Source organism: Aspergillus fischeri, genomic scaffold (genome assembly GCF_000149645.3).
Source record: "Aspergillus fischeri NRRL 181 1099437636247 genomic scaffold, whole genome shotgun sequence".
Lineage (NCBI taxonomy): Eukaryota > Fungi > Ascomycota > Eurotiomycetes > Eurotiales > Aspergillaceae > Aspergillus > Aspergillus fischeri.
The window spans coordinates 1,319,472-1,346,934 of NW_001509772.1; the positions used below are offsets into that span (position 1 = coordinate 1,319,472).

General features: G+C 48.9%; 8 protein-coding genes and 2 non-coding genes across 10 annotated transcripts, besides 2 other annotated features; 5 read left to right on the forward strand and 5 right to left on the reverse strand.

Moving 5' to 3' along the window:
* Positions 1-430: 430 nt before the first annotated feature.
* Positions 431-920, forward strand: NFIA_037020 (SWI5/SAE3 family protein; the record flags this gene model as incomplete). Its single annotated transcript, XM_001266026.1, has 3 exons — positions 431-541; positions 620-693; positions 761-920. 3 exons carry the CDS (start codon positions 431-433, stop codon positions 918-920), a joined length of 345 nt encoding a protein of 114 aa, XP_001266027.1.
* Positions 921-1,367: 447 nt separating this feature from the next.
* Positions 1,368-5,565, reverse strand: mdr1 (ABC multidrug transporter Mdr1; the record flags this gene model as incomplete). The annotated part of the gene is made up of 3 exons (XM_001266027.1): positions 1,368-1,725; positions 1,788-5,092; positions 5,176-5,565. The coding sequence occupies 3 exons, from the start codon at positions 5,563-5,565 to the stop codon at positions 1,368-1,370; spliced, it is 4,053 nt and encodes a 1,350-aa protein (XP_001266028.1).
* A 431-nt stretch (positions 5,566-5,996) lies between these two features.
* Positions 5,997-6,052: a microsatellite.
* A 2,253-nt stretch (positions 6,053-8,305) lies between these two features.
* On the forward strand, positions 8,306-8,824 carry NFIA_037040 (60S ribosomal protein eL39; the record flags this gene model as incomplete). Its single annotated transcript, XM_001266028.1, has 2 exons — positions 8,306-8,410; positions 8,720-8,824. The coding sequence occupies 2 exons, from the start codon at positions 8,306-8,308 to the stop codon at positions 8,822-8,824; spliced, it is 210 nt and encodes a 69-aa protein (XP_001266029.1).
* A 1,342-nt stretch (positions 8,825-10,166) lies between these two features.
* On the reverse strand, positions 10,167-10,890 carry skpA (SCF ubiquitin ligase subunit skpA; the record flags this gene model as incomplete). Its single annotated transcript, XM_001266029.1, has 4 exons — positions 10,167-10,340; positions 10,401-10,568; positions 10,640-10,725; positions 10,842-10,890. The coding sequence occupies 4 exons, from the start codon at positions 10,888-10,890 to the stop codon at positions 10,167-10,169; spliced, it is 477 nt and encodes a 158-aa protein (XP_001266030.1).
* A 1,131-nt stretch (positions 10,891-12,021) lies between these two features.
* NFIA_037060 lies at positions 12,022-12,093 on the reverse strand. The gene has a single exon. It is a non-coding gene; the product is annotated as a tRNA-Ala (tRNA).
* Positions 12,094-12,207: 114 nt separating this feature from the next.
* On the reverse strand, positions 12,208-12,311 carry NFIA_037070. Its single transcript has one exon. It is a non-coding gene; the product is annotated as a tRNA-Ala (tRNA).
* Positions 12,312-12,942: 631 nt separating this feature from the next.
* smp3 (glycosylphosphatidylinositol-alpha 1,2 mannosyltransferase smp3) lies at positions 12,943-14,884 on the forward strand (the record flags this gene model as incomplete). Its single annotated transcript, XM_001266030.1, has 4 exons — positions 12,943-13,051; positions 13,236-13,618; positions 13,676-13,803; positions 13,861-14,884. The coding sequence occupies 4 exons, from the start codon at positions 12,943-12,945 to the stop codon at positions 14,882-14,884; spliced, it is 1,644 nt and encodes a 547-aa protein (XP_001266031.1).
* An 897-nt stretch (positions 14,885-15,781) lies between these two features.
* Positions 15,782-17,384, reverse strand: NFIA_037090 (putative UV excision repair protein (RadW); the record flags this gene model as incomplete). The annotated part of the gene is made up of 6 exons (XM_001266031.1): positions 15,782-15,901; positions 15,961-16,419; positions 16,483-16,815; positions 16,884-16,963; positions 17,106-17,178; positions 17,367-17,384. Coding segments are annotated over 6 exons (1,083 nt in total), but the record flags the coding sequence as incomplete, so codon positions are not given.
* A 2,764-nt stretch (positions 17,385-20,148) lies between these two features.
* On the forward strand, positions 20,149-21,471 carry NFIA_037100 (uncharacterized protein; the record flags this gene model as incomplete). Its single annotated transcript, XM_001266032.1, has 2 exons — positions 20,149-20,463; positions 20,554-21,471. 2 exons carry the CDS (start codon positions 20,149-20,151, stop codon positions 21,469-21,471), a joined length of 1,233 nt encoding a protein of 410 aa, XP_001266033.1.
* Positions 21,472-23,586: 2,115 nt separating this feature from the next.
* NFIA_037110 (uncharacterized protein) lies at positions 23,587-26,588 on the forward strand (the record flags this gene model as incomplete). The annotated part of the gene is made up of 3 exons (XM_001266033.1): positions 23,587-23,680; positions 23,735-25,773; positions 25,836-26,588. The coding sequence occupies 3 exons, from the start codon at positions 23,587-23,589 to the stop codon at positions 26,586-26,588; spliced, it is 2,886 nt and encodes a 961-aa protein (XP_001266034.1).
* Positions 26,589-27,064: 476 nt separating this feature from the next.
* Positions 27,065-27,099: a microsatellite.
* Positions 27,100-27,463: the final 364 nt, after the last annotated feature.

A 27,463-nucleotide genomic window follows, 5' to 3' on the forward strand; every position in this document is an offset into this window, starting at 1 on the left:
GAAGGGAAAAAAGAGAGCAGAGGGTCGATGGACAAAGATGATGTCCTCCGTCCTGGTGGAGCCTTCAAGAGGTGCGGATAAGACGGGGACGATTACGAATGCTCGATTCGGCCAGGAATTCGGAGTGTTCGGATTGGCCGGTGATGGTTGTTTACTTTAGTTCTATATGTTCGACAGCATTGGTGATAACCAGAGGAATGGATTGTTGATCAGAAAGTAATCTACCAGAGTTAAAGCAGTATATAATGATGCTGCTGTACTGTTTCAACATAGTGAAGATCTTGCTGTTTGTTCTGTATAGCGAAGCCTCTACCGAACAAACAACAGCATCTCATTTTTATCTGAAAACATCCCATCGACAAATATCTTGTGTCGACTAACCATTCCCTGAAAAGCAACACTATCGGAAATTTCCTGCCTTGCTCTTCCCATGGCCTCTCCAGGGAAGAATAGCCCCCTGCAGCAAACCACCGAAAACAGCGATATACTAGACCTCGCGCATCTAACCTCCGAACAGCGGACCCAACGGGACAAGAAGATCGTATGCTTTTTTTTAATTGACATGTGAGGAGCAGAACGAGTCCCAGCAGAAGCTGATAACAAACAGAAAGCAATACAGGCCTCCATCGCGGACCTCCACTCGCAAACCGCTCAACTTGAAGCTCAAATCGCAGAGATCAAAGCGAAGTTGAAGTATATTCCCTTTCTCGCTCATGTTGGTTATGTCTAGAAGGGAGATCTAATGCTGACATTTTCAAAGACATGATCCCTCAACTACGGTGAAACGCCATATCCGTCTGCTCCACGAGTACAATGAGATCAAGGACATCGGACAGGGTCTGATGGGTCTCATAGCTGACGCGCGTGGGATGCGACAGGTTGATGTGCAGAGGGAGTTTGGGGTGGGGGATCGAGATTGACGCTTCTCGTCTCCTGACACTGTACGATGGACATGATGTCTGAGGTTCAGCTGGCAGATTCCTCGGACAAGACTGTTTGTGATGATTCTTGTTCTTCGTTCCCCCTATGTGGATATGCGTCAAAATGAAGAACATGATAAGTTCGAAGTCGTGTTCAATTAGGAGAAGAGTGCGATGCAAGATTCTGTCCTATCGCCCACCCAAGTAGAAGTGATACCCAGTCAACTCCAATGATAGCTCTATAATAAGGCGCTTTAAGTAACGAAGATGAGGATTAGGTACAATGAAGAGGACAATCAAGCTGGAAGATTTTACAGGGGAATCATAGACACATAAGCGGGGTGGTATATCCACAGTATTTTCAGCACCAAGAATGACATGATTGAGCAGGGAGGAGGAAGATATTAAAAAGATTTGTACGGCATGAGAAGAAGGGGAAAGGGAAGATTAATGAGTCTTTCCCAGACTCTGCAGATTGACCAGCTCGTAATACCGGCCCTTGTTTCGAATCAACTCGTGGTGCGTGCCACTTTCGACTATCTTGCCTTGGTCGAACACGTAAATTATATCGGCCTTTTGAATGGTGCTCAGCCGATGGGCAACAGCAATCGTTGTCCGCCCGCGGGCAGCAGCATCCAGCGCAGCTTGTACGACTTTCTCTGACTCGGAGTCGAGAGCAGATGTGGCTTCGTCCAGAAGAAGGACCTTTGGGTCACGCAGGAGGGCACGAGCAATGGCGACACGCTGTTTTTGTCCACCAGACAACATGCCTCCCTTGCTGCCAACGACGGTGTCAAATCCCTCACTGTTGTAGCATGTTAGCAGAGCCGCCAGGCATGAAAGGAGTCGGCGAGACAGTAAACTTACGGAAGTGACATGACGAAATCATAGATGTTGGCATCTTTGCAGACCTTAATCAAAGTCTCCTCCGAAACGTCGTCCTTATCGACTCCGAGTAGGATATTTTCCTTGATCGTACCCTGATACAGAGTAGGTTCTTGGCTGACCAGGGCGAGAAAACTGCGGTATGAGTTGACATTGAGAGTGGTAATGTCCTTTCCGTCGACGAAGACCCCTCCAGCAAGTGTGTCATAAAATCGCTCGAGCAGAGCAATCGTAGTACTCTTACCGCACCCACTGGGTCCAACAAGGGCAATGTATTGTCCAGGCTTCACGCTCAGATTCAGTCCTCGAAGAACGGGCTGCTCCGGCCGCGTTGGGTACCTAAAGTGGACGTCCCGGAATTCGATTTCGCCTTCCATGGACTCCAACTTCTCGCCCTCATCCGACCAGATATCAATGGTCGGCTTGCTGTCGAAGAGTTTCTTGAATTGAGCAGCGGCATTCTTTGCCTTACCCATGTCTGGGGCAAAAGAGAAGACAGTTCCGGCTGATTGCGCACCAAAAAGAATCTCGGAAAAGCAGACGAAGAAACGGAAGATGCTGTACTCATGATGGCCTAGAAGTGTACCACCATACCAGAAGCCCAAAGCGACGCAGAAGAACACCAATGCCTGCGACGAGGCATACAGCAGGGAGGATTTCAGCACTGAGATCAAACTCTTCCGTCCCTGATTTTGAAGCTGATCGTGGTAAACGCCCCAGACATCTTGTTCGCGAGTGAGTGATGCTACAGTGCGGATTGCTGACGTGGCTTCGCAAGCATAGCTCGCAGACCCTTCGTATGCAGACTTCGATCGTTGCTGGAATCGAGCAAGCATGTAGAATCTGAGGAAGCCGCATGCTAGCAGGATTGGAACGACAGAAATGCAAACCAGAGCCAGCTTCCATCCGATCGCCAACGCAATGATCATCGCCGCCCCAAGCGTAGTGCTGGTCATGATGATTGTGCCGAGAGTCACTCCGCTAACACCCGACAGATGCTTCGTCTCTGTTGATAGGAAGGACGTCAGGGCGCCGGTGCTGTTCTCTTCCCTGTCGAAAAATGAGATGTCTTGACGAAGAATCGATCTAAACGCTTGACTTCTAGCTCGGCGAATGAGTCTCTCCGAACAAACAGCAAATGCTGAACCATTGATAGACAGGCTGATAAATTGAGCAATTCCAACCACAAAGAACATCAAGGACCAGAAATTCGCGTCATGCCTGAGTTTGTGAAACATTGATTCGGGTAACGAGAGCGTGCTAATTGCCTTGGCGTACAGAAAAGCCTGGGTAGGTTGACCACCACCGGCAAGGAACGCGAAAGTCAAGCCAATGAGCATGTAACCAAGCTCGGGGCGGTTAAATGCACCGATGAACTTGATGAGGGTCCAGAGTGAGTACTTCTTGAACTGCTCGGGGACTCTCTTAGATAGAACGGCACTCGAAACCGATTTTTGCGTTCCGGTTCGCTTCATCTCCAAGCGCGCCTTCTCATCTTCAGCATCGAGAGAATTCGAGCTACTAACCGCAGTCTTGATGCGAGCAACCTCTTCTTGAGCAAAATCATCGGCGTCCATGTCCGCGTCGGCTTCCAGAGCTTCTGCTTCTTTCTCCTCGTTGATACGCTGCGCCTCCACAAGTTTATAGTACGTGCCTTTGCGATCGACCAATTCGTCGTGTGTTCCCTGTTCGGCAATCTTTCCACCGACCATGGCAACAATGTTGTGGGCTGTTTTGATTGTTGACAAACGGTGAGCAATGACAATGGTGGTTCTACCTTCGGCAGCTTTATCAAGAGCGGCTTGGACGACGCCCTCAGACTTGGTATCCAAAGCTGATGTAGCTTCATCAAGCAACAGAATCTTGGGGTCACTGACAATGGCACGAGCAATGGCAATACGTTGCTTCTGACCTCCTGAAAGTAAGAAACCACGCTGACCGACATTCGTCTCGTAACCTTCAGGCAGAGCCATGATAAAATCATGAGCATTGGCCATTCTGGCCGCATTCTCGATGAGCTCTCTAATCTTTTCCTTCGACTCATGCTCAAATTTGGTGCCAATCAGGCCATGTTCGATGTTTCTAAAGATCGTGGTGCCGAAAAGAACAGGTTCCTGGCTGACAAGAGAGATCTGCTGTCGCAGCCAACGGAGGTTGAGGGTTTGGATGTCATGGCCGTCCAGCAATACCTGGCCTCCTACAGGAAGGTAAAAGCGCTCCACCAAGCCGACAACAGTACTCTTTCCAGAGCCAGATGGGCCCACCAATGCGGTAGTCTTTCCGGCGGGCATCAATAAAGAGACATCTTCCATGACAGTAACTTCGGGTCTTGAAGGGTAGATGTGTTTGACATTGCGGAATTCGATATTTCCTTCGAAATGGTCGAGTTTCTTCCCTTCGTCAGAATAAGGGTCCAGTGGCGATCTGCGGTCGATCGTGCTGTAAATCTTCGCGGCCGCGGCAACACCGTTCGTAAAGGCCTGGCCATTGGGGGCAACGTTGCCCAAACTGAACGAACCGATCAGGATAGCCATCAAAACTGTCAGAACTTGGCCCACGTTGACTTCTTTATTGACAAGGAAGCGAGATCCCATCCAGAAACCGAGACCATAGTTCGAAAACATGATACCGAACATAGCACCGACCATCATACCAAGGATGACCTGTTGTTTGACGCCCCATTTCTCAGCCTCAGCCAGGTGGATTTCGTATTGCTTGGCCAGCTTATCTTGGGTGCCGAAAGCGGTAGCATTCCGAATGGAGCTGATGACTTCTTCCGCGACAGTTCCACCAGCACCATAACTTTCAAGAGATTTCTTGCTGTATTTCACAATAAACCTCGACCCACCTCCCATGACCATGACCAGCGCGACGATAGTTGAGGTACAGATCAGAGCCAACTTCCAATACTTGACGTAGGCGACAATAAATGCGGTCACAAATGTGGCAAATGCGGTCAAAGTGAGACCAACTTTCTCAGAGATGGCGTCCTGGATCAGGTTGGTATCAGCAGTGATACGAGTGGTCACTTCACCGGCGCCCAACTTGTCGAAGTAAGCCATGTTCTGCCTCAGGATAGCCTCGAGATAGTTTTCACGAATCTTCTGTGTGAGATGTTCGCCAGTATAGATGAAACCCACGGTGCTGACGTAGACCGTGACAAACTCCGCGATACCGAGATACACAAAGTAAAGCACATTCTTAGTCAGTTCGTGATAGAAATCATGATAGGGCATGGTACCCAGAGAGATGCCTTGGAACGCTGAGGCCAGTGAACCGAAAAGAATCTAGTAGACCAAACGTCAGCCCACAAAAGATGTTTGATCTAATGACTGACAAATAAGCACATTGCCAGGCAGGTCATACATACTGTGAACAAGGGAAGAGCGGCGCCAGCAGCAATAGCACAGATTGCGCTCACGACCATGATCAGGATGTCCGTTCTCGAGGCATAGCGATACAAAATGAAGAAAGAGACTTTCACAGACGGTGCCTCAAGCTGTCGCTTGAGTATCTCTTTCTCATGCTCCGGGAGATGGGCAAAGAGAGAATCATCACTCAAGTCGACAGCTTTCCCGTGATGATCCTTTTTCTTGCCATCTGGAGGCGCCATGGTCGTGTCTGATAGCGAATGATGGTCGTGTGGTTTTTCATTATCAGCACCGGAAGATGAAGTGGAACGTCCTTTCTCTAATGTCGCTACTTGCAATTCCTCGAGGGACTTCTCCCGAGAGGAGGCGCCGGTTTCAGGCGCAGACATGTTGCGCTTGAGGTTATGCCGAAACTGATTCTCTCAGATAAATTTGTCACAGATTGAGGAATCCTCGCGCAATCCAGAATCGCACTACTCCATAAGTTGGTTAACTGGCAGATAATCTGGCTTCCAGACTCGACACAAATACTCAGAGGTCGTCGAGCGAATCAAGAAGGAGGATTATAGGAGAGAATAGTCTGAGATGCTGTCGTAAGGGCCCCGTCGTACTCCCCGTAGAAAGGACACTTCTATGTCGTATGGTCTAAACTCCACCCTGGCGAGTGAATGATGTAACCTCTGAAGACGAAAGAAAAATTGAAGGGTTTAGAAAGACACCATGAAACCTCCTTTTGAGAGCTTCACTCAAAAGAACATGAATTTGGACAATATTTAAGCGTCAGCTCGAAGTATTAATAGTCCCCCCCTCAACGGTCAACTAATAATAAGGATAATATTAATGGTAGTAATATTACAAGAAGAAATAATAATAGTACATTTTTGCTCCCACACTCGCACTCTTAAGGATAGTCTTAGCCATAGATGGATGATCCGCACGTAGAGACTAGAGAGACCCTTTACGGATCTTAGCGTCAACCACCGTATCTTCGGAGGCCCGACATGCCGATACTTTTATGCACAAAGTTAAGCTAATGGAGACCACAATCCTTGTTCCTCGCATCCGCCGCACTGTGTTGCCTAGAGAACAACATCTTAAGTTCATGAGTCATGATTCGTGACTGAAAAGCATTTCGAGAAGCATCTGCTACTATCTGCTCTGTACCGTTGATTATGCTGAATCAAGGCGAAAAATTGTTGGTCATCTTGATCATGAAGCCTATCTACGCTACATTACCTGTTTTGTACCCCGACTTCATACCTATTTATACGCATGGACGCAATAGCTTAGCATGCCTCATAGTGCACTGTCTAACCAAGTTTGGGAAATTCAATGGATCTGCCGCTCGCTTCTCTAACGACGCCTTCGACATCGAGAATTCAACAGTTCAACCAGATGGACCCGCTTCTCCTTTTTGCAGTCAAATACGAGTGGTAGGCGGGTCCTGTAGTCTGTTCCTGCTCCTGTCCCGCTTGTCACCTTAACAAGACTTCTTGCATGGAAGGCATCGAAATAATCTGAAAACCTTAGCTAGGGCCATAGGTTGTGACTCTTAACCAACCGGATGATAGTCGATCATCTGACTGTGACCTCATGTCCAACAAACTCATCTTGTGTAGAACATTCTAGTACCGATAAAGAACAGAAACAACCTTTAATCTAGGAAATTTTTCGTCGACGGAGATTTATTGTGTCTCCCCCACGTTGTGATGCTTGTTAATCCAAGACTCCAAATTTCAATATCAAAAGCCCCTTCAGCAGGCAGGCCAATCAGAACGCAGGTTTTGGGTTGAGCCCCTGGACCTGGTATTAAGGTAATATGATAGCTCTACACAGTACTATGTTAGAGTGCGAAAATATCGTTCGCGTATTCCCGCAGTCCACTATGGAGTACGACGAGTTGCCTGTACAGGTATAGGCTATATAGGAATGCTCAAGGCAGAAATCTGAATGGCTCCAATTGTAGTAAGCAGAGTGCCTGAGTCTCCAGTGGCCTGTAGGTGGAAATGCCGAACAGTCTTCTCAGACGTCTGGGCACCATGGTAGGAGTGCGTAGGTAGGTACGTATCAATTTCAAGATTGTGGCGGTCGGCAAGTATAATTCCCGAGCCCCCGAGAACGTTGCCTGGGTTAAGCGATGTACTTGACCCCTCTATGGAGGCGACATCGCATAGAGTAGCACTTGATTGGCGGATCTCGAAAACTGTGTCCTTAAAAGAAGTAAGCTACCTTTAGGTACTCCGTACGTACGGAGTACGGAGTAAATAAGAGTATGTCGATTTCAACTTATGTTTGTCCTTTTTTTCAGGCCTTCCAGTCTGTTGACACAGACTTCGGGGTTCGAAATAGTTATCCGTAGCATCTTGACGTTGCTCAGTTCGGTGAATCATGAATTGTCAATCACTCTGTTTGAGTACTCTCAAGACAGAAGAGCATCAATTTTGCAAGGCGTATAGAGTACGGGGGACCTAAGATCAAATCTCGGGTTTTCCGTACTCCGTAGGTAGACCTCACAACATCCTCGTAATCCTGGAGCCTGAGGGTGCCCGACATCTACGATCTGGACTGCATGGTCATTTGTTGCCTCTTATGGTCCATCGTCCTTTGGAAGTTCTGAGTGGGTTCAATAATACCAAGTGAAACCGAACCATACGTGCTTGTTAGTCCCGTATTGTCTGCTCGATTCGAAAGAGTCACCACTCTTTGTAATTACTGCTCTGCTGTTCATTTGCTAATGCCGGAGAGCCACGTATGAAGGGTAAGGCTTGTAGTCGTAAGCTCGTCCCGATCCCTGGAATTCCCTTCTCGGATGAGTCAAGTCAACTCATTATAACTATTGCCTAGACGAGACTCGAGTATGTCATGACAACATGCAAGCTTATGCAGACGACTGTCACTGCCTCGAGCCCTCATGCAGCCAGAACCTAGTACTGCGTGATCTTGACCTTCCGGGTGGAGTTTGTTCACAGTCATGAATAGTTTATGTTTCTATATTTCGAGTTAATCTTGCTTGCTTGATCGAGGAGAGCGGTTGTTGTAGAAGTCATATCAGATCTGCGCGGGTGTTGAAAATCGGATTCCGACGACCCGAACGGAGACCCCTAGGCCATATGAGAATAATCTAAGACCATGGATGACCGTACTCGAGACATCGTATCCAACAAAAATCAAAGGGCTGTCGTTGCATATCACTGCTATCAGATGTGGTCCCTGGTCGTGGATACGGAGCCGGATGTATGCCTCAGGCAAAAATCACATGACCCGCCGGAAGCGAACCGCTAAACCCTGCCCACACAAAAAATAACCACGACGATCGGCCCTTTTGAGACGGTCGACAACCTCACTATCGCCAGTCCATACCCTCAGCTCGCCGTCGCGACAAGCCTTCAAGATGCCGGTTAGCAGTCCTCCCCTACGATTCCGAGTTATTTCAAGATGCCAGGACTTTATTAGTCCTGCTCTCGCATCGATGAGCCGAGTTATTCGTCTGTGATGTTGAGGTGGCAGGGTGACAATTGGCTAACGTTGATTTCTGTTGAATAGAGCCACAAGAGTTTCCGCACCAAGCAGAAGCTTGCCAAAGCTCAGAGACAGAACCGTCCTATTCCCCAGTGGATTCGTCTCAGGACCGGTAACACCATCAGGTAAATACTCTCTTTTTCCCCCTACAATCCGGAGCCGTCGATCGTGTGCACTGGTGGTGTGGGAAACTCGCTTGAATCGGACTTGGATCACATCAACAACCTTGTCATCTCCTGCATCAACAAGCGCACCAGAAAAATCACACGAATGGATTTGGAACCTTGCGCGGGTTACATGGACACAAGGAAGAATGAACCAGCTGACGGGTACTCTTCTCCTCCAGATACAACGCCAAGCGGAGACACTGGCGCAAGACCCGTCTCGGTATCTAAACTCGAGACAAATTCTTTTTCTTTTCCGACCGAGATGTCCGTCCCCAGTTGTTTCGTCCGATTGTGATACCGCAGATTTTGCTCGCGATGATTACTGTGCGTTCGGACCTCGCGCCGCTCTTACAATATTTTTACCTCTCGGTTTCTGTTCGGAACAAAAGCAATCTGAATGAATGACAAGTCGGTTCATCTTGGAACACACGTGCTTTTCCTTTTAGTCTAGCCCGGCCACTCCGATGCGAATGGTGCAACTCTACCCTCTGGATCTTAAGGTGAAATGCAAACTGTTGCAAGGTGCAGGTCGAACAGACTCCATAAATGCGAGCGGTGTCGGGCTCTGGACATCTGCAAATATGTACACGAGCTAAACAAGAATAAAAGAAAAGTCATGATGGGTAATGATCGTTGAACGAGGCATGTGCATGGGCGATATCACTCAAACAAGGAATGACCGCTTGTTAGTACGTAAACGGGAGGAAACGAAAAGAGATGGATGAGACGTGCTCCTGCAACCGCATGCACATTAATACTTTGTTGATGACTGCTTCCAGAGTTTTGTCAACGCTTATGTATACAATGCACCCTTGGCAATTTGCCGCAGGGATGTCGGGCCTGTAGATCTACTCTTTACCGTAAGTGGCAATGCTACTTGACCTCTGCATTCATCAACAGAATATGCAGGGATCGAGGAAATATTCATTACCAGGTCATGGTTGACCATCGAATTTTTGAGCAACTTGAAATATGAATAGCTAGCGAGCCAACATAATCAGTGAGTGGTATAAGAGCAGAACCCTCGCCCATTTATTCGAAAGAAGCGAAAACGAACCCGGGCTGACAAGGCCCGAAGATAACAGCCAGTGAAGAAGCAAACAACCGCTAGAAAGTTATGGAAGCCGAACGCCGTAGACTGAATTTATCTTTAGACCGATAAAACTCATTGCGTGACGAGGTGGCTGTCGCTCGACCGCCAGAGAAAGAGTCCGAGATTTTGTGACGTTAAACAGTACGCATTTAGCGACTAAGATCAGCCTTGTTAGCAATGGGTCCATTCGATGCAAGTAGAGGCGTGAAGCTTACTCTTCGGCCCACTCGTTCTCACGGCGGATTTGATCCTCCTCCTCGGGAGTGAAATCGTTCTGAATGTTGAAGGTCTTGCGAATCTCTTCGGGGGACTTGCCCTTGATCATGTTCGCAACAGTCTTGCAGCCGACATCCAAGAGAGCTTTGATATCGAGATAGTTGGCAGCCTATAAAGTTCGCATCTTAGTCAATTTTCTGCGGGAAGGGGTAGACAATCTGGTACGTACCAGAATGATTTCAAACAACATCTCCTGGTCGACCTGCATGAACTTCTGATCCCACTCATCGATATCGGTAGTCTTGCGGCGAGAGTCATCGTCATCACCGGTGCTGGGAGGGTCGTTCTTGTGATGAGTGCACCATTCAATGACCTTCTTCAGCACCACCTCGTTGACCTGCGAAGAAGGACAGGGTTAGAATGGAAAGAGCCACTCACTAAGAGGAAAGGCTTGCAAATCAAACTCACATTTGGAATAGGAATGGCCTCGTCCGATTCGCCCAAATCCTCCAGCATGTTCTTGATAAGAATCGATCGTTCGGCAACATCGCGGTCTACACAGAGGCAGACATGATCAGTATAGAATCGGAGGTGAAATAAAAGTAAAGATAGAGTGCATTCATCTTCCGAGAACCGGACACGAAGGGAATAGAAGGATGAGACAACTTACCGACCGTGATGTCAACGCCATCGGAGCTTGTGAGAGTAACAGTGGTCATTTTGACAATCTTTGTAGTACCGAGATCGTGACCTGATTCTGCAGCAGGCGTTAATAACAGTTTCGAATGAAAAGTCTGGAAGCTCTCGCTCAGCAGACGTTGCGAGGGGCGCAAAGGCGGGGGAATCTGACAATGATCCTGTCTTGGAGTCAGTGGGAAGCTGGAGGTATTTTGAGCAGTTGTAGGATTTCAGGGAACAAGGCGAACCTGGTGTTTTGGAACGCTGATAGGACTTCCGTATGTAGCAATATGTAAGCAGGGAAGAAAGGAGATTAAATACTGAAGCTGGAGTCGACAAGTGAGAAGAGGTTGGTTCTTGCGGCGGCTCTTCGTATTAGTGAATCTTTCGCTGGGGGAAGGGCCGCGAGCAGTGACTAAACCACTAATCCTACTTCGCCCCCCACTAGATACTAGGTACCCTTGATGGAGCATGGGTTGGCAGCCTAATGTCTTTGTGTCGGTATCATTCTACAAAGTCTGCCTAGTCGATACAACTAGTACTTGTCAAGATGATGTCTGTGATACCCATACTTAAGAGACAGATGACCGTGGTCCTCTTGTAGTCATTCAAAGTTTCAACAACAATCGCTCATAGATCATGATACGCGAAACAGCAAAGTACAAATAGCAAGAACAAGAACAGACTGGTCACTTTCGAAGACGACAGTCCTCGGCTAGGACTGTCCATGGTCTCAGTTATCATTCATCTCCAATGAAAAGAAGTGAAGTCTTTGTGGATTAGGATTCAAATAGGCTTGAGTTCTTGAACTTGACCACGATACTCAGAACTTGAAAGAACACAAAACACCACATTTTAATGGGCTTCGCCTACAAGAAGGAAAGCAACGGGAAATTCCTTCAAGGGTCTCAGTTGCAAAGGGCTATCTCCACTGCCAGGCCTTACTGACTTCTTGATCAATCGTCAAGACCGATTGCAGCCAAGTATTATGGCGAGTGAGCTCAGATATTTGGCGTCCAGAAAAACGCTTGGTGCTTCCAGCTACACCTGGTCCGTTAGCTGCAGGTTTGCTGTATCAAGAACGAAAATAGAACAATGCAGCAACTGTGTCGATCTACTGCAACTAAGACCAAGAAATGGCGTTGTCAGGTCAAATGACACAGCCAAAAATCTGGACTCGCGGGGAATCGAACCCCGGACCACCTGCTTGCAAGGCAGGTATTATACCACTAAACCACAAGCCCAATTTGATGTCATGTGACTTGTTTTCGACTACCAGAGATAAACAATTTACAAAGTACAAACCAGACGAAAAAGATGAGTAAAATAAGACGAAGGCAAAAAGTGGACAAAAAAAATGGACTCACGGGGGATTGAACCCCGGACCTCTCGCATATCTAGTCCGAAGACCTGCACCTTTATCAATGCAAAGCGAGCGCTACTACCACTGAGCTACAAGCCCATTTGTGTTCATACTATTTAGATACATTTAAATGAGTCAAATCGCATGTCTAACAATTTTTCATACTTAATATGGTGTCACCCAAATCATGGGATGTTACTCAGGTTTCCTGATATCGGTCCAGGTGAGCGATATTAGGAGATAATCAAAAGAACAAAAGATCAAACGGCGTGCATTACAATAATGAGCCCATTGTCTAGCACTCTACTCCGTGTCAGTATCCTGGCAATAAGGTACGTGCCTGGAGGGAAATAGTCACAAGCTTTCTTTTCCAGGACCAATGATATCATCATCCGACCAGACGCGTTCTGTGTGCTCTTATCGAGTGGGAAAAAGAAAAACATCAGAGAGTGGTAGTACCACGTAGACTAAGCTCTATTATTGGTTTACTTGTCCTCTGACCTGACTGATTTTGCGACTCTCTGATCAGCAACCCAACCCATCCCCTTTATCATTATTCTCAGTATTTGTCCTCTTTCCGTCTTTCAGATACGAGGCCTTATCGGATGCTCCGGATCGCTGTTTTTCTGTCCTCAACCTCCTGATGCAGCAGCATGTAACTGTTATTTCGGTCGGATCATTCTTATATTTTCTTCATCCCGGTGTACCGTGCGTTTTTGACATCTGAGTCATGTGGAGACGGACATACTTGCTGCTATTACTCGTTCGAGTCTACTTTGCGCTCTCGCCAAGTTATCTCCATCCAGATGAGAACTTCCAAGGCCCCGAGGTCTTCGCGGGTATGTCGTTCTCCCAAACTCCTCAAGTTGTGTAAATACAGCGCTGCGGTCATTATGACAACGCGATAGCGGATGCTGCTCTGCTCGTTCCCTCCTTGCGAGCTTTTAACAGTCTTGCCGTCGCGCAACCCGTTCCCTCTTGAGAGTCGGCGCTTCGCAATCAGCAAACTGACGGAATGCTTAGGTCGCACACTCTTGTACCCGTCCAAATTACCGTGGGAGTTCACCTCTGAGAATCCTATTCGCAGCGTCTTTCCGCTATGGCCGGTTTACAGCTTGCCGATGGGCCTTCTGAAATGGTTTTATGGGGAGTTGGAGATAGGGAATCCATCTCCGGAGGTGGCTTACTATTTTTTGAGAGCGGTCATGTTCCTTTTAAGTTTCGTTTTGGAGGACTGGGCCATCTACGAGCTGGTCCCGCTTCCGCGACATCGCCGGGCCGCTGTGGTGCTGGTTGCATCCTCGTATGTCACCTGGACATATCAGACGCACACCTTCTCCAACTCGCTTGAGACTTTATTGGTCACCTGGGGTCTGGTGCTGATTCGTCGCATCGTTGGACAAAAGGTTTGAAACATCGAGGAAGATTATCAGTGAACCTCCTGAACTAATGGCTGCATATAGCGACGCTCATCCGTCTTCTCTTGTGTCGTACTCGCATTGATCGCTGTCGCTGGTGTTTTCAATCGGATCACCTTTCCGGCCTTTCTTTTGATTCCAGGGCTTCAATTATTGCCACATTTCTGGCGCAGGTAAGCCCTCATCATCCGAGATGGCAGGCTGTCGAATCAACTAATGCTGAGGAGCAGACCAACCTCATTGTTTGTCTTCGTCCTCTGTGGCCTATTCTTCTCTTGCATTGCTATAATCATCGATACTAGGTTTTATCGCCCGTCTGCATCAGTACTCGATGCCCTCCGCTCGCCTATAATCACACCTCTCAATAATTTACTTTACAATACGAAAACTTCGAACCTGGCTCTTCATGGACTCCATCCAAACTACCAACATTTTCTAGTCAACTTGCCGCAGCTTCTTGGACCCGCATTTGTGGCAATGATCCTCTCCTTATGGAACCGTCCAGCAATTCCTTCTTGGCTGAAGACAACGCAGGCCGTTTCCGCTCTATCAGGGGTCGCAATGCTCTCGATCTTCCCGCATCAAGAGCCCCGTTTCCTCATTCCTTGTGTGCCACTCCTGCTTAGCTGCTTTCGCCTGCGCAAATCACGTCTCTTCCTTGTAGCTTGGGTCATTTTTAATGCTGCTTTGGGCTTCTTAATGGGCGTCTACCACCAGGGTGGCGTGGTACCCGTGCAGCTGGCCATCCCCACCATAATTTCAGCAGAGACTGTGAAGTCGAATAACTCGTTGGAGAATCAACCCAGAGTATCCGCGACAGTATTATGGTGGAAAACATACTCCCCCCCATCGTGGCTATTGGGAAACAATACCAGCTTCCCGCTAGATATTGATACCCGCGATATGATGGGCATTCCTGGAGCAGAGATGGCCCAGGAGCTCGAAAAGTTGGTGCCGCCATGTGGCTCTCATAGCGGGACTCACATGGATGATGCCAGCGCCGGGTCTGGGAAAGCTGATCGAACGAACTTCGTGCTCGTGGTCGCCCCAAGATCTGCTACATACCTCGACCGATACACAACAGCGCCCGCAGGCTCGTCCGGTCTGGAATTACAGGAGCTCTATTCCTACCCGAAACACATCAACCTGGATGATCTCGATGTCGGTACCGACGGGCTGCTCGCGACGTTAAAACGCGTCTTTGGCAGACGTGGACTGAATGTCTGGTTAGCACGAAGGGCGGGCTGCGATTGACCCTCACCCGCTACCTTATTTCCCGTTTGATTTCCATTTCTCTTCGTCCTCGGCTCAGTTGAACATCTGAACATCTATAAACAAGCATAACATGTGCTCTTGCGCGATGTTTCATTCCCCTTCTACAGCGAGTCAGTCGACACGCATTCTACTCTCATCCTTTTCTTCAGGGATGAGACTTTTCGGATACCCCTTTCCCAGCGTCAAATATACCCGTACAAAATATGTCCCTCGTATGTCATCCATACCCCTCATCGCAATATAGTATAATCATAATTTATGACTAGTCAAATGAACGGGACGGCAGATCAAACTGTCAAAGTAAAAAGAGCCAGTACTTGTTTCTTGGCATGTCACAAGGGATAACCCTCGCTTGCGTCAGATCTTCAACAGCTCGTCGCAAGATCTGCAGTCAAATGTACTGGGTGACCCTCTATCTGCAAAGGACATTCTTTGCTTACGTCTTCATCCCTATGTTCCTGTGGAATCGGGCGATTCGATCCGGTTGCTAAACCTCGTCATGCCGGCGGAATAAAGGCGAAAGAAGAAATAGAATACATGTCAAGATGACCCAGTGCGTCTCATTGATAGGTACATGACCCACGCGTCACGTTCGAAAAAAAAAAGGAAGGTAGATATCATACGTTGAGACATCGAGTTCCCAATTTCATTCACTAGGGCAGCTGTTTCGACATAGAAAAAACACACGCAAGTGAAGTGACAGGGAAATGGTAAAAAAAAAGCTTGCACCGAAGCCCGGTTTAAACAAAATCGGTTTCGTACAAGAGTCAGAAGACGTTCATGCTAAGATTCGTTAGGAGAGGAGAATCAACTCGATTAGATTGACAGGCAACCGGTAGACGAGGAGCCTCAAACAAAAGCACAGAAAGCAGTTCATCACATGTCGTCAGGATCATCAGGGTTCTCAAAGAGGTAATTGGCTGCGAGCTCTTCGTTCTTGTCACAGGCAAAGTAGGCCTGGATGACCAGGTCGCGAGAGAAACCAAGTCGGCAAAGCTGGCAACCAGTTAGCTTGAACTATAATAGTAGCAGTATCAGTATGAAGAGGTACGTACGCGTTCAATGGCGTCTCTCTCCTCCTCTGTAACGCTGATTGCATGGGTACCTGGAGGCAGCGCGCCATCATCCTCTTCACTCAAGAGCTGGAGAAACTGCTCCTCATTCTGACCGATGAGCTGTGCAATCTGAGGGTTACCAGCGGCGACTTGCTGAAGGATGGGTTCCAGCATCTGTGGCTGTTGCTGGACCAACTGGCGGAGCTGCTGAAAGTGAGGGTTATTCCGCAAGAAGTCGAGGTTGGGCAGTCCTTCCCCAGCTCCGGCAGCACCCGCACGAGCTCCACGACCAGTGCCCTCTCCAGTGCCGGCCTGAGCAGCGGCTTCAAACAAATTCACTGGCTCATCGCCACCGGTCGACGAGGGAGCACTCTCTCCGGAAGGAGCGGACGGGGCGGGGGGCGCGGCGGCTGCGGCAGCCTGTTGCTGCTGCTCCTGTTGGATGTTGTCGGGGATTCCCTATATAGGGAATTAGCCTTAGTCATGCGAAGCGCACGTGGAGTACAGCAGGTGAAAGCTCACATTCAATAGATACTCAATAGCACGATCGGGGTTGAAGAAAGCCGCTCTCATGGCACGGTTGATATCGCTTCTGGGGAAGCCCATGCTCTCCATTTGACTGATGACAGCCTCACTCTGAGAGCCACTCAGCAATGCGGACGGGTCATTGAACGCAGCAGAGGCATCGGCGGGTGCCTGAGCCGGAGCGGCGGGTGAGGGGGTCGCAGGTACAGCCGGAGCAGAAGGGGCAGCAGACGGGGCAGGAGCAGATGGTGCAGCAGGCGTGGAGGCAGCAGCTCTCGAAGGTGTCGAAGGGGCCTGTGAAGGAGTAGCGGCAGACGAGGGAGCCTTGGGCTACAGAAGATGGTACGGTCAGATGCAGTGCTCAGAAGTCGTTTCAATAGCGAGACCAGTGTCATTACCTTCGATACCATGCATACTATGAAACCCTTCTCCTCAATGTTGTATGTCTCGATGGTCTTGTCATCTTGGAGGATTTTCCCTGCGAGTTATCCAGCGAAGCGTCAGCGAATCAGCTAAGAAAAAGCTGGAGGAAAGGAGACAAAGGGGAAATAAAATGACTGTGCCATTCCAGCAGATACTTGAGAAATGACAAAACCCAGGGTGATCATTGTCAGACTAACCGGAATAGATGAGCTTGAGCTGAGGTACCTCCCATCCTTTTTCCTTGGAGATTTTTTCCTTTACTTGTCCGACCTAGGAAAGATTCCGGTCAGCCCCGCACTGGCAGAACACTCGCGCAGGGACAAAAGCTCACCGTCTCCGAGGGCTCTGCATCAATTACGAATTTCTGCTGTTTGAGATCCTATTGGTGAGAGACCACCGTCAGTACTTGATGGCCAAATATATATCGAGAGGCAGGAGTTGGTTGATGCAGAAGGTACCTTGAATGTGAGCTTCATTTTGCGCCACCGAAGGAGAGGAGATGGCTACGAGAGGTGGGGAGGAGTTTAAAGTAGCTGGAAATAGAGGGGTACGGGGTCGTAGAATATCAGGTATCCGTAGCAGGGGCTGTTAAGGTAGCTGAGTAGAATATTGAGATAGCTAATCCAGCAAGATCAAAGGGCGTAAAAGAGAAAAGAAGCTGGATTCGTGAAGTGGGAAAGATTGATGACCATAATCATGACGCCCAAGAAGAATGGAAAGGGAAGAGGTGGGAGAGCTGGGGGCGGTCACGGCTCCATGCGCCACCTTCAATTGCTGTCCAGCCACAGTCTGTGTCGGTGCTTCAGCCACAATTATTAGTCATTTCCGTACTCTGTCTTGGCGGCCCAGATCCATGAACACATGCTCCCAAGGCCATGCAGTAGTATAAGGTACGACTTTCTGCCCAGTGGATGTCCTTTCCTCAGTAAAAGTCAGTTAGATCCCTAGCAATCAGACAATGGGGTTACAGAGAGATATCCGCTGATTTTTGAGTCTCCGGGTTGTTCTATCAGGATATGGTCTACTCCAATGCAATAATGCTCTCTACATCGATCTATATATATATCGGAAGTGGATGGCTGTAGCGTAGGTAGTCACGTTGTATATGTCCTCATGGGTTCAACCACTACATACTGTCATGAAACAAACACAAACCCACAATCAAAGCTGTGCAACATATACATGCTCAATTGACTACTTCTGCCATGTAGTAACTGGCAGAGGTATCGGATGTCTTGGGATCAGATCGGAGCAGGACTGTAGGAGCAAGCAGATGCAGTACATGTGAAACGAAAAGCAAAAGATATAGTTGCAGCACGGCTTGCGAAGCCCAAGAGGATTTAGACTAATGGACGAGAGCTGCAAAGAGAGCTGCAAGCAGAAGCAATTTAATAATAGAAAAGACTAGCAGACCGCCTGAAGGATATCTTGCGAACATACGGAGTACACTGTAACCAATGCGGCAATGCCCATCCACCTCTCTCCACCTCCTAGGTACGTTCCACTCTATACAGAAGTACCATTGCAAATAAGGCCATTCTTCCACCAAAACTAACGAACTACTCTGTAGATGTATAAAGCCTCTTACAATCCCCAGTAGATCTAATCTGTGGCCAGCAGGGTATGCGAAAAAGGTCAAAGCACTGGTTGGACGTATCCCATATATGTATCACATAGTTCAGTGCTGGAGATGGGAGCCCACAACCCAGAGATCGAGGAGACTGTGATCCTATCTTCTGGGGCTAGCTAAAAAATAGTGCGAAGCCACTCTTATATTTACGCCAATCCTGAGTGTAACCCGAACCCGACATTCTAATAATCCCCTACCCTCTGTATCTTGTTTCCCGCAAACGACCTATAGACTTGGTTAGTTAACTCTGTAGAATAGTAGTTGTTGATTCGGATAGGTCCCAAGTATTTGACAACTGAACACTCCACAAGATATTAGGCGAGGACTGCGAGACATCACATTTCGACAGGGGGTATTATTTCTAGTGGCATCTGCGTACTCGATCTTGATGCCAAATGACCAATTTGGATGATTCCACATTGTAGATAGGCCCGTCCTGGGATCCTGGAGATCATCACCAGCCGCTCCGTCTAACGTGTTGACGAACCTTGACAAATAATTTTCTGGATGAGTTCCATGCGCGAAACAGAATCCTCGCTTTCCAGACGTCCCAGAGTTAATCCTAATTGGCCAAGGACTGCCTTTAGAGCCACCTCAGGAGATCTGAATTCATGAACATTTGATAGTCAATTTCTCAGGACCGGTGTTCCCTGCCTGTCTAAACAATCTTATGAACACACGCAGAGGACAAGTCATGTTCACTATACGTATAACCGCTAGCGTTTCTCAAAAGAAAAAAGAAAAGGATTCGGTCGAAGGTATGCAAAGGGAAAACCTGTTGTGTGCGCTGGATTGATCTGCTGGAGAAACAACTCAGTGGGACTCTGAATAGCTTTTCTTTTTTACCACCTACGCTGGACATTCGATTTCTGATCCAGTAACACTATCCATCCTGTATCGTCCATCGCTATCCCGTGACGAATCAGGAGTGCTATTGGAGAGCTTCAAACCCACATATTCCCGGATGAGAGTGACTAAAGATCCTGTCACCCCTGCCCATAACTTCATTGAGACAAGCCATCGAAGCCCTGATTCTATCCATCCCAAATCCCAAGGCTCGGGGGACTCCTCCCCGGTTGGTGAGCCATTCCTATCCCGGTAGATAGATAATTTAGGATCTATGGAGTCTTGCCCCCCGGGACGATGCATATTTACCCGTCGCTTCCTTCATGTCAACATGGTTCTGAGCCCACCTCTACGCTTGTTACACCACAGGGCCGCTCATATTGTTTCTCCTCCTCCCATTGTTGTTGTTATTGAAATCTGCTTTACTGTTGACTTTTTATTCCTAGCATGCGGCATTCCTAATTCCTATAATCTTCTCTGCTTCTTCTTACGCTGTTGACACGATTGATGATATGACCCATTTTGTTACTATTTGTTCATAATATCGCGAGAGAACTTGGTTACTCTGGCCCCCCTTTTCTCTTCTACGATTCTGCTGCCTATCAGGATTTCTCCTACACTATTCGGACCCCCTAAGTCGACTGCGTCAAATCAACTGTGCATTCAACTCCACACTGGTACCCCTCGCATTCCGAACGTGCATCTGGATCTCTTGTTAGTTGTTGCTGCTGGTTGATTGCGTGAGAGCACCTGCAGGGCCCAATATGCATGCGGCCGAGCTGGCCTATCTTCTGGGAGGTATTTCCATTGCGTTGAACTTGGTCGCTAGCGTCCTTCACGCCGTTTGTCTTGCTTCATCAGGAGCCTCGTCAATCGAATCGATCACTGTCACACTCAGCGCCGCTAGCTGTCTGGTGTTGCTTACTCTGGTACTTCTATGGAGGAAGAACATTTGGCTTCGGTCTAGAGACCGTTGGGCAAAGTGGCGGACGATAGCGCATGGCCTCATCTTGGCATATCTTGCAATATCCAGCGGCGTCACAGCTGGCGCCGTCGTGTGGAGCACCTCAAAACTCGAGGTAAGGGGGAAAGAAACGGGGACACCTCTAAGCCAGCTGAGACTATACATATCCAGGTCTGTGGTATGGACATTGGCTGTGTTAAGCCAGGGGCTTTTTGCAGGTTTCCTTTTGATTGACAACTCCCACAACCAATGTCCGAGCTCGCTCTCGCAGGAGCTTGTGCTGCAACCAGACCAGTCGAGCCTAAAGCATAAAAGCGCTACCAAGGAACCAGCATTGACCATTAAATCGAGACGACAATCTATTGATCGAGAAACGAGCTACGATAGCAGTCTTTTCGCGAACCAGCCCGCTACCTCAATCGCGTCCTCTCACCGGTATTCTGGAAGGACTCTATATCAACCAGATTCTAAGCACAATTCACTCGATCTTCAACCACCAGGGCTGGGTATGCCGCCCCCTGCTTCCAACGCTTCCCGCAACCGATTAGAAACGAGGGCGGATGAACGGGACAGCTGCAGCATAACCACCGAGGAGCGGCAAGATATGCGCATAATCCATGGGACCCAATCCGAGATCAAGAGGTCTCTGGACAGTTTGATGCATCAGCCATCATCAGGCACGTCATCTCCGGCCGCATCTCCGACTAAGCTAGAGGCTTCCCGAGCGCCTGCGCCTCCCAAGCTGCACTTCCCTGACGAGAGCAATATCCACCCATTGTTTCGTTCCGATAGCCCATCGCCACCGCCGACGCCTTTACCCGGAACAAATCTCCATGGACTAGCCGTGGCCGGACAGACGATCTCGGTCAAGACGTTGAATCGGATGAGATCGGCCAATTCTCTTCGACCTCACGGAGCACGAAGCAGGTCCCCACGGTTCGAGCGGATAAATCAGCAAGGCGAGACGACGGAGGACCAAAAGTTGAATCCAAGCCGTGAGAGCCGAGACAGATTAGCTGAAAAGACGGCGATACCTGGATTGCTCATGGCTGCGGATGTGCGCAAAAGCATCGCCCGGTACGAGAAGAGGTATGAATTGAATGAATCCCCTGACGAGAGCTAGTATGACGATTTTTACTGGAAATGCTCTCTAATGCCTTTTTTTCCTTTGTCTTTTTTGTCTGAGTTCGTTGGCCATATATCTCGGGGACAGGGCGTTCTGCTATACAGGTGCAGCAGAACTTACGCTATGTGTTTTCGAGTCTTCAATCATGTACATAGAACCTGTATAAACTTAAGAGTAATGAAACATAAGAGTAGATTTCAGTCTTGGAAAGAGTCTTGGGGGTATTGATGGAAATTTCTTCTTCTCCCTTGCGGAGATATGCTCATTGAACCATGACAAGCCTACTATTATCATATCATAGAACTCTGAGTCGGTTCCAACTTAATTGTAGAATGTGTTCGTGCTCATTCCAATGTATGCATTTAGCTTCATTCACTAGTCCTGACTGCTCGCCCTTGCAGTGTTTATTCCGTCAGCTTGTCCTGACTTGCTTCATTTTCTTTCTCTCTTTCTGTTTCTATTCAATTATTAATATCATTATCAATCATTCTTTTGTCCTTATCCTTCTGTCCATCGATTTCTGACCAAGTGTTTCGGCAAATTTGCCATGGTAGCTATCTTTGGTGCCATACTTCGTACATACTTCCACTCCCCAACCGTTGCGCCACTCCACTCTCGCTCTGACCCAGTCAAATTCCTCCATCCAAATAACTACAATTATCTCTATCTTCCTACAACACTGGAACATACTCATCCTCATACGGTTTGAGTCAAATGACCTGAACTTTTTCTAAATCTTTCTTCTCTGAATTGCATCTGAATCAATTGGTTTGTTTCTTCCAGGAAATACTGCTACCTATTGTGGTCTGTGCAAAGACCGATAACAAAAATCTGCCTTTAATACAACTACATCGTGCTAAGTGCCTGACTGGAATTCGACGGGCCGCACATGGTGATTAACAACATCTTGCTTTGCCTTTAGGCAGTATCTTACTGTCTACTATCTACTTGTCTGGTTAAGATATTGGAGATCCAAAACTGCCTCTGGGGATTTTCCACTTGAGTTGAGCTTTCACACCAGCCCCATCTCACTTTACCTCTCTCTAGCTCTCTTTTTCTTAACTCCTTTGTTCATTAAGCGCCTTCATTCTCATCATCTGCATTCATCCCCTTTCTTTTATTTCATCCCCATATTCCCCAAAGTCCCCTGGAGAAAGTCGAGAGGTCGTTGTGTCCAGTCCGGACTTCGGGAGTACTTCTACTCCATACAAAAGACGTACCCTGCTAGTTCCGGCGAAGACACACAGCAAGCTTAACCAACCACAAACCAACGCCATCTTTACTTTTTCCCACTTCCACTGTTGATCCACTTGGCCGCACCTCGCTTTTACTTTGTTCTTCCCCATCCTACTACTATCTATACTATCATCGATCTACTATTACCACCTACATTTGCTTCTGCTATTACCTCCTCCTCCTCCTCCTATTCTACCTTGCCTTACTACGTACCCATCACCTTACCTGTTATTACCACAACTACCATCACCGCCCCTACTACTGAGTACAATTTGACTATTTACTTACTACCTATCGCCTTCTGCACTTACTATCACGACTCGATATTTGATCAGCAGTCGACTTCAACGCCGGCCCACCTCGCTTCTACTGTCTTTTACGCCAGGTAAGTTCGCGAAGTTCTTCTTGTAATCTTTGATCTGTATCTCTTCTTGCTCTTTCTCATTAGTCCCCCCTTTGTTATTTGCCCATCCTTGAGTCCCTGCATCTCTTCAATGCTTGTTTTTGCCGGTCTGCCTTGCCGTGATAGAATTTCAGTGCAATTTGGCCATCATTTCCTCTATCGGAATTCTGGTATAGATTGGATCTCCCGACGATTTTCTGTCTCTTTCTCATTGGTCTTCACATGTACTCATTCTATTCATTGTTCTTCCGAATCCCTGCTCTGGAAAACCTCTTGCTTCGTTGGCAGCTTAGTGTCTTGATATTCTTTTTTTTTTTTTTTTTTTATCTGACTCACTTCAGACCATGCTTTTGAGCCTTCCCCCTTGTTTCCTACACCCAGCAGCCGGCTTATACCCGCATTTTCTCTCTGTTTGCTCCGATTCACATTAATTTGAATAGTGTCGGTTACTGATCAATACCTAGCAGGCAGAGATGGCGGGTGCCAAGCGTAAGGTCGAATCTTCTCAGGGAGCGACGCCTGCTGGCGCTGGCGCTACATCCACAGGGAACATGACCCCCTCAGCTGGTAAGGGCTTGGCTGTCTAATTCTCACGGTGCCAATTTCTGATTTTCTCTATAGATTCTCCCATGGAGGATAACTCCAACATTCGTATCACCAGGAGCGCTCGGGCTAGCCGAGACGCTCGTGCTCATAATATGAACATTCCGAGCACCCCATCATCTACTAACAATACCACTCCCAACAATCTCAATAATGGTCGCCCGTCACGCATTATTACGCTGAGCACCCGCACTGCTAGAGCCAATAGTGCCCGTCAGGCTCAGGCTAACAATCTCCGCGAAGCTCAAGCAAACAATGCTCCCGTGGCCGATACTGCTACCAGCATGGCCAACCCTGTCCGTGAGACTCGCACCTCTCGAGCACGCGCTGCCGCTGCGGCCGCAGCTGGTCCCGCTGTGCCCTCTGCGCCCGCGGCTCCCACTGCTCCAGCTCCAGCTGCGGCAGACAGCATAACATCGACGAATGTTCCAGAGACCCCCCGGCACAAGCGCGTCAAACGAGCTCCTACCGTTGAAGAGACGCCGAGGACGACGAGGCAGTCTGCAAGACTTAGGGGCAATATCCAACCCCTTAGTTCCACCGAGAAGACTTTCTCGAACTCTCAGGCTGAGTCCAAACAGCCTGATGGCAGCCCATCCGCCGGCATGGCTCCTGGTGGCCGGACACGGACACGGAGCAGACAGATGGTCAGCAGCCTGAACCAGAAAACCGGCGACTCAACAAGAGTCACTTCCTCTCCCTCGAAAAAGAATGCGGGAAGAAACGAAGAGAACATCAGCCCTCTGGATACGGTTGCTTCGCAGCTATCCACAAAAGATCAGATGTCTGAACTAGCTGATGAGAGTTTATCGAAGGACAACGGTCCTGATGACGTCGAGAATAAAGTGAATGAACCCTCAGACATGGAAAGTGAGGGAAAGCACGAATCCGAGACTGTCCCACCAAAGTCACTAAAACGGAAGTCTCCAGAGCCTGATGACGGCCGCGCTGGGGAGCCCATCCCCTCTTCTGATTCCCCACGCAAGAAACCGAAAGTGGAGAACCCAGAGCTGGACCGCGCGTTGGACCAGCAGTTACAGGAAGGCACCGAGAATAACGTTGATGACAAAGCAGAACCGCAGTCCCAGTCTCCTGGTGACGTAGATGCTATTTCTGCCGAGGGCGAGGTCGAAGCCTCCGAGAACGGTGCTCTCAAAGCCGGAGCTACTTCTGTTGCTGCCGACGCCGATGTTCCCGATGTTCAGGATGCTGAAATTCCCGCGTTATCTGCTGCCAATGCTAGCGATGGGAGTCTTGATGTTGCTGATGCTGCGGACAACGATACCACTGCTGCTAGAGAATCGGCGGCAGGTGATGAGTCTCGTCAAATCACAGAAGAAGTTGAAGAACAAGCTTCTGAAAATGGTGTCGAATTTACGGTCAGCAGTGGACGAGGCCGAGGTCGTGGCCGTGGCCGTGGAGGCGGCGGCATGGGAGCCTCCACGCGCGGCGGGGGCGTGCAGAAAGGGAAAGGAAAATCCAAAGGACCGGGCAAAGGAAAGGGAAAGGGTAAAACCAGAAAACGGGGGCGCAAAGCGGATGGCGATAATGACCAGGATTCCGGACCAGAACCCGAGCCTCTGCGTTCCCCTTCTCCGACTCCAGCCACACAGAAGATGCGGGACCGCCAAAGGGAACTTGACAAGGCGTTCAAGAAGGTAGCGGCCGCCCAGCGACTGGCTTTGTCTGTTCTAGCCGAGCATTCTCAGCGCAAACTTGCGCGGGATAAGAACGCCCATAAGAAAGTGCCGGAGTTTGACGAGGTCGCACGGCAACTACAGGAGAGATTAGAGAGACACAGGGAGATATTGCGCCGAGAATACGAATATAAGGTAGCAAATGCGGACCGGGTTCTTGCTCTTGAGAAGGAGAATCTTGAGATACAGTTTCGGGTAAGTCCTTTCTGTTTGCAGTCCTCAAGGGATCCAGATGCTAAGCGCCATATCATACAGAGGAAAGCGCGTGAAATTCAACACGAACATCTTCTTGCAAGTCAGGGGGCGTACATGGCATTTGTCGAGGGCCGTCGTGCTGCAGAGGATGATGAACACACTGAGGTTAGTCATTTCGAACCATATATGACTTGTGAAGGAGACTGGATTAACTCGTTGTCTTGCAGACGGATGAATCCGAAACTGAGGCTGACCGTGGACGTATTCGTCCGCCGGCCAGAGAGATGAAGAGGGGATACTATTCATCCTTTGTGCGCAACCCTGCTGGTGCTGCTCTATACGAGCGTGCCCTGAATGGCTGGGAGGATTTTGTTCAGCGAGCCAAACTGGGAGGCGACATTGAGCCGCAGATGAACGACATGGAAGAAGCAGTGCCGTTCAAAGGTCTCTCAGCACATGATGTTCTTAACATGATCATTGAAGCAACGGGGGTGGTTCAAACGCGAGACGACGCTACGGCGGAGAGTAACAAGATATTCGCTCCGGTACCCGAGTCGCGGGCTGAGGCTTTATACGCCCTGGCCGACGCCGCAACCGCTTCCCCCTTGCCCTTACCCAGAGCGGCCATGACGCCGCGAACCCCAGCACACCGAGCTATCCTCCCGCAACCCTCACAACATCCACAACAACCTCAGCTTCCTGCAATCCAGGCTCCAACTGATCCGCGAGCCTTTGTGCTACCGCCTCCAAATCCGCAGAGGCAGCAGCCGCGTCGGTTGCTGCCCGCTGGGCAACTACCGGACCCTTTTGCGGCCCGAAACGGCCCTCCCCAACTGCCCCCTCCTCCTGGTTCCAACTTTCAACGTCCTCCCCTGCCTGGCTTTCTATCCGGACCTCCTCCTCCGCCCCTGTACTACACACACCCGCCTCCCCCGGGCCCTACGGGACCGCCTCCACCAGGCTCCCGAACACCCTTCTAAACGGCAGTGCTGGAGAAAAGGAGGGAAGGAGTAGCAGTGAGTTTCGTTTCCCACGGGATTAGGTGGTGGTCTCGGCCACTTGTCCCCTGTTTCTTGCATACTTTCCTTCTCCTTGGTTGCGTTTCACTTCTACTCGTTTATGGATTCTTGGGGTAAATTTCCTGACTCTGGACCGTTGTGCTTGGTTTATGACTTATTGGCCAGACGTTGGCATGGATCGGGTTGTCCTCATTGAAAGTCATTGTTGCATATATCGTTCGACTCATGTGAGAGATAGACCATTGTGGCCAGCATATTTTGTTTTTGATACGTTATTTAATCTCCAACCAGAGGGTGTCATCCATGGCGGGCCCATTGGAATGAGAAAGTGTGTGTGCTACGATCAATCTGAGACGCTGGTTGATTTTGTTCTCTGTACTCGTATGGGGGTTCTCTGGATTGAAAGATGTACCATACTCAATAGATCGATCCGTGGAACTGTTCTCGTACTGTTCTCGTACTGTTCTCGTACTATTCGGCAGGCAACTGGACTGGCATACAGGAATAAAGGAGGGCCCTCGGCGAAGAGCGCGAGGGTCGTAGTGCGCTGCCAGTTCTGGACCGGATGTGCGCCAGGGACACCCTCAATGATTCACCGTAATGATGAGCCACTTGGAGCGCACAATGACTGAGGGTGTTGAGGGCTGACTGTAGCCACGGAGGATCTATCTATGGGGCTGAAGAAAGAATGACTCTTGATGACTCGATTTTCGGTGACTCCTCCTCCGCCCCAATTGGGTCTAGTCTACACAGAGCGGGGCGATTCGACGGGCCTTTTTGATAATCTTTTCTTGGGCTTCAAATACTTCCCTCGTGAGCGGCAATATTGAATTCTT